At 34.0% G+C, this 5,369-nt stretch overlaps 1 protein-coding gene across 1 annotated transcript; it reads left to right on the top strand.

Moving 5' to 3' along the window:
- Positions 1–223: 223 nt before the first annotated feature.
- LOC115722824 (F-box protein SKIP16) lies at positions 224–4,731 on the top strand. Its single transcript, XM_030652158.2, has 5 exons — positions 224–785; positions 1,348–2,076; positions 3,082–3,300; positions 3,828–3,934; positions 4,385–4,731. The coding sequence occupies exons 1-5, from the start codon at positions 582–584 to the stop codon at positions 4,461–4,463; spliced, it is 1,338 nt and encodes a 445-aa protein (XP_030508018.1). The 5' UTR covers positions 224–581; the 3' UTR covers positions 4,464–4,731.
- Positions 4,732–5,369: the final 638 nt, after the last annotated feature.

The raw sequence follows: 5,369 nt of genomic DNA on the forward strand, positions 1-5,369 counted from the left end.
AGATCTATACATATCAAACTAAATACAACTAAACCTAACAATAATTAGCAAAAAGATTGCATATCTATTATTTTTTGCAAGGATTTAGGTCCTAAATAGCAGTTTCAATGGTTCACTTGGTGCAAGGTCGGTGTGTGTGGGTGACCAGGGGAGCTCAAACAAAGGGTGGTGCATGTGTGGGTGTGATGTGGTCTTCCGAGAGAGAGAGAAGAGATAAGAGAGACAGATTGTTGAAACAAAATGAAAAATTGGTTTTTAACTATAGAGAGGTATTTTCTCAAAAAAAAAAAAAAAAAAAAAAAAAACTATAAAGGGGTATAATTGGATTAATGTGTTCAATAGGTGGTGCATTAAAAGATCTTGTACCATATTTAAGCAAGGTATATCAAATTTCCCTTGTCTAGTAACACCGACTGTGCTACACCAGAAAAGTGTCAATAGTTTGGAAAATATGCTTTACCAGGGATGAAAAGTGTCACACGAGAAAGAGTCATACATAGGATAGGAGATTAATAATCTTTCTTTGGGACGATTACATAGCATAGCAGATTTCTTACCAGAAAATCAGGGAGAAAGAAATCATGGGGTTCGACACGTTGGGTGATCTCGAGCTTAACATAATCCTAAGCAACTTAGGAGCTGAAGACACCGCTAGAACTTCTTGTGTCAGCAAGAAATTGCGGACATCCACCTCCGATGACATTCTTTGGTCCCATTTCTGCGCCCAAGAGCTTGGCCTCTCACAACCCCTTGATCCTCTCGGCAATCCAGTCGCTTCTTTCAAGGTGTGCAAAACTCAGCAAATGGGTCAGAAATCATGTTTTATTTTCGTATCTACTCGTTCAGTTTGTGTAATTTTGGATTGTTTTTTGTTATACCTATTTTTATGGGTAACTGTAGGTTAGTGATTTACTGATTTTGGACTCTGGGTCGGTTTTATTGTGTTCCCAATTGATGGTAAAGCTGTTGAATTCTATCTTGGGTTCTTTTGGGGACGTAACTGCTGAAGCTACATATTTAGTTGAGAAGGGATTGTATTGGTTGCCTAATCTCTTTTTCTTTACCCGGATATGTTTTTGGAAAGAACATTGACAAACTGACTTAAGACACTACTGGAGGGACTATTGATTTCATTTTATATTGACTTTGGTTTCACAAGTATACTATTTTGTGGGACTTTACTTGTTGAGGGAGTTGAGTACTAGTCTAGGTTAATGACACATTTTGGTTTAATATTATTCCCCTATACTTCATTTATAAGATTTTTGCTTAGCTGCTTCAGTAGTATTAGTATGAAAGAGTATCCTTTGACATTTAAATTTTTTTCCCTGGTTCTGTCTCACCCAGGTATCTTATCAGTTATGGCGAGAATCGTTTAGTATGTATCCTTGGTCACTTGTAAGGCGGGTACATAAATGTTGGGGAAGGCTTAGAAATTGGTTGACACTTAATTTTCCAGAGGCTGAGGCTACTCTTAGAAAGGGGGCATCAGAATCTGAGATTCAAGAGTTTGAAAGAATCTTGAAGGTGAAATTACCTCTTCCTACGAGGATCCTCTATCGTTTTTACGATGGCCAGGAATTTAAAGATGAAGACTATGCAAATGATCTGTATGGTAGTCCATTGGGCCTGATAGGTGGTTATACTTTCTATAACCGCTCTGTAAATGTGTACTTGCTGCCTTTACATCAAATTGTTGCGCAAACAATTGATAACAGATCTTATCCTGGTTTCTCTGGAAAATCAAATTATATTATTGTGGCTGCTTCCTCCACATTAATTCCCAAGTTATTTTTGCTAAACTGTAGCAGCGGTCAACTCTTTGTTGGCACCAAGAATCTGTCAGCTTCTGGAGAAATGCTTCCTTGTGTTCCAAAGGAATCGATCAGATCAGTGCATGATGTTAATGCTAACCAACAACAGGATGCCATGTTGCTGTGGTTAGAGGAGCATGCTAGTCGGTTGGAAAAAGGAATCATCAAACTTCGTGAAGGGAAAAAACCCGGTAGTAATAGTATCAGTCAGTTTCCTGAAGAATCCCCCTTATGTAGTACTGCTATAACCTCTGGTGTACAAGTAAGTAATTGCATTAAGCTGATATATAATCTTCTTTCAGTTTCATTGTATTTAAGTAAGCATAGTAATGAAAATAATGTTTATCCAAGTAAGCAAATGCATAAAAATTATGGTATTTAAAAATCTTATTCTGGATGTTATAAAGAACACCTCGGAATAAGTCATACAATTCTTAGTTTGTTTTGTTATGTAATTTATTAAGTACAAATATCTTTCATTAGTTTTGTGGTGAATTTTATTTTGACATGTGCAGGTGCAAGGAGGAAATATATATATTTATATATGTGAAAAAAAAAACATTGAGGGATAAAACTACTAGTAGTAAAATTATTATTATTATCTTTTATATATAACAAGGGACTTTGAATAATAGATATAGAAAGAGTAGTACAAAAAATGATAAGATTATTGTCTTAAATTACATCTAGAGATTAGCTGTTTTATTAAAAAAAAAAAACAAGAAAAAAGAAAACATTGGTTACCTTAAAACTAGTGAGAGTTGTACTTGCAGGGTGTGTATGTTAGGTTCTTACAAACGCTTTTATGTTACTTTGTTGGAAATGATTTTGAACAAAAGTTTATGTGCAGTTAAGATCACTTTGTTTAATTTTTTATGTTGTTAGTAGCTACCCTTTTGTGATAAGGTAATTTATTTGGTGAAGCTAAAAGTTCAGTTGAGGTTTAAGGAGAACTTAACTCAATCCTTCTTTGTGGTTGTAATTTGAATTTCTTATTTTTTTTTTATAGCTAAGGTGTTTTTGTTGTGTTTGCGTTTTTTTGTTTTTATGTCTAGTACACTCTATGCGGTTGAATAATTGGTAATGCAGATGATTCCTGATCATCTTTTACCTGTACTTGTTTCTTAGTAAAAAAAAGTTCAAAAATAAAAAATCAGTTGAGCTGAGTATGTTGTTTAATTCTTGTAGTTGTTGTTACCGTGACTATAATCCTAATCATTCATTCTCTTGTCCAGGGAGCTTACTAACAATTTACTATTTATCATAGGTTAGTGCTTCTGCTGTGCTTATTCCAGAATTTTCAGACCTTGAAGATTTTGAGGAAAAATATTTGTTTACATACTCTATCCGCATGTCCCTTCTTCCTGGAGGAGGCAATATCAATGGGATGGCATTTGACTCTTGTCAACTGTATTGGAGACACTGGGTCATTCGTGCTAATAACCAAGTTGTGTCTGATGTTAATGGTGAAGCTGTAATTGGAAAGGTACAATTTAGTGCAGCTTACTTTAGATTAACTATCCTATTTTTATTGTTTATTATAACGTCATATAAAAACAGTTAAGTTATAATTTCTCCAACTATCAAAAATAGAAAACTCGTATATGACAAAAGTGATGCCCTACCTAAGAATCTCTCTCTCTCTCTATATATATATATATAGCTCTAGGATCGGTCTCCTTCTATCCTAAAGTAATTTACAACAGTACTAATCCAATATTATTTCTCAATTACTTCAAAAGTACTATAAATTACTCTATATTAGAACAGGTTCACTAGAAAAGAGAGTACATCCATAACCTATACATATACACGCACTGTGGTGTTCCCGATTTGCTGATTACTGTTAGATATTTTTGAATGGTCCCTGAACAAAACTGACATATACATTAGCTTTTGTACCAGTTGCTCAATAGATTTGCTTAATCTCTATATTGAACTTGTAGATATTTGGTACATCCTTGCATTCTCCCTTTGGATAACTTATCTCTTCACTTGTCATGTGTTTTGCAGTTCCCAATACTGCGTCCAGGTGCGAAGGAATTTATTTACGAGAGTTGCACTCCTTTACCATCTTCTGAAGGTTCCGTTGAAGGCTATTTTACTTTTGTCCCTGGCAGGTACGCTGCTTACTTTGCATTGTTTATAAATTTTACCCAAAGTTTGAACAAAAAGTAGTCCATTAATCATGATCTTATTTGGTAAACCTACTCTGCCATGTTTGATCTAAATGGTCCAGTATTAGTAACTAAATGAGCATCCTCACCTCAAGAGACTTTCCCAAACAGCTTCGTGTGAAACTTAGCGGAAATAATTTCAGCTTGGTTCCAACCACAATGGAGAAAAAAAGTAAAATAAAAATGAGATTATTATCATTATTATTATTTAAATATTTATGGTTTTTTGGTTGCATAGTGCATACTATTATAACAATCCTCCTCTCTTTACTTTTCAACCTGATGTAGAGCCTATCTTGTTACCTAGCTAGTGCTTTTTAATGACAAGGTTGTGCTAATATTATGTTTAGTAATATCGAATCTTGCAGACTTTATTTTTTGCTTATTTTTCAGGTTGCAAGAGCCAAAAGGCGACATGTTCAGGGTAAATGTAGCACAGTTTCCCCTTCAACTACCAGACTACATTTACTAAATAATTTGCAAGGGGTTTGGGTTTAAGATAATCGTCACACCATGTCGTACATTCTGTTTTTCTTTATTATTAAATATTCTATTACCCTTTATCTTCTTCTTTTAATATTTGTTTTCTTTGCTGTGGAACATTTTTCTTGGATTGCCTTTTAGTGTAGCCTGTAGTATGTGAAATATGAAGAGAATTATGTGTACCCGAATTGAGTTTCATAACTTTACTTCAATAACAGAAGAAAGAGATGGAGAAAAATGGAGAGGTTAAGGTTTCATTGATTTGAAAAGCAAAAATGTGAATAATACAAATAATAGTAAGCCTTATATTGACTAAAATAACATTGATCAATTGTTTAACATCCCCTCTCAAACCATCATCATGCAATAAGAAAGCATCTAGAGTTGGCCTATGAGAACACAAAAATGAGAAATCTAATGTGACATAGTAAAGAAATCATCAAGCTACAACGAATAAGAAACAAAAGACAAAATAGTAGTGTCAAGTTTCAAATCGTAATGGAATGACAATCAAACTCAAAAGTTGTGTTAATGGAAAATTAAGGTGTGAGCAATTTGAATAGTGTTTTGATGGTTAAAACACATAGGAGTGGGACAAGAGTGAATGACAACTATATCAACAAGTAATCATCTCAACCAAATAATAGTAGACGACATGGTATAGTACCCTATAGAAGATCGAGAAACAATAAATTGTTTCTTACTCTTCCAAGAAATAAGAGAATTTTCAAAGTGGAAGGTAGTAGTAGGATCTGAAAGATAGTACCTTGAAGATATTGTAAAATGAAAAGAATAGTAGTCCCATGAACAGTAGGAGGAGAAGCAATAAACGTACTAGCAGTATGAATAACATATACAATGTCATGACGAGTAATAGTGAGATAAACCAAACTGT

This window comes from Cannabis sativa, chromosome 9 (genome assembly GCF_029168945.1).
Source record: "Cannabis sativa cultivar Pink pepper isolate KNU-18-1 chromosome 9, ASM2916894v1, whole genome shotgun sequence".
Taxonomy (NCBI): domain Eukaryota; kingdom Viridiplantae; phylum Streptophyta; class Magnoliopsida; order Rosales; family Cannabaceae; genus Cannabis; species Cannabis sativa.

Coding starts and splice junctions, on each gene's coding strand:
- LOC115722824 (XM_030652158.2), top strand. CDS start 582: ATGGGGTTCGACACGTTGGGTGATCTCGAGCTTAACATAATCCTAAGC. Junction 3,301..3,827: donor GTGAAGCTGTAATTGGAAAG/GTACAATTTAGT, acceptor TGTGTTTTGCAG/TTCCCAATACTGCGTCCAGG. Junction 3,935..4,384: donor TTTACTTTTGTCCCTGGCAG/GTACGCTGCTTA, acceptor CTTATTTTTCAG/GTTGCAAGAGCCAAAAGGCG.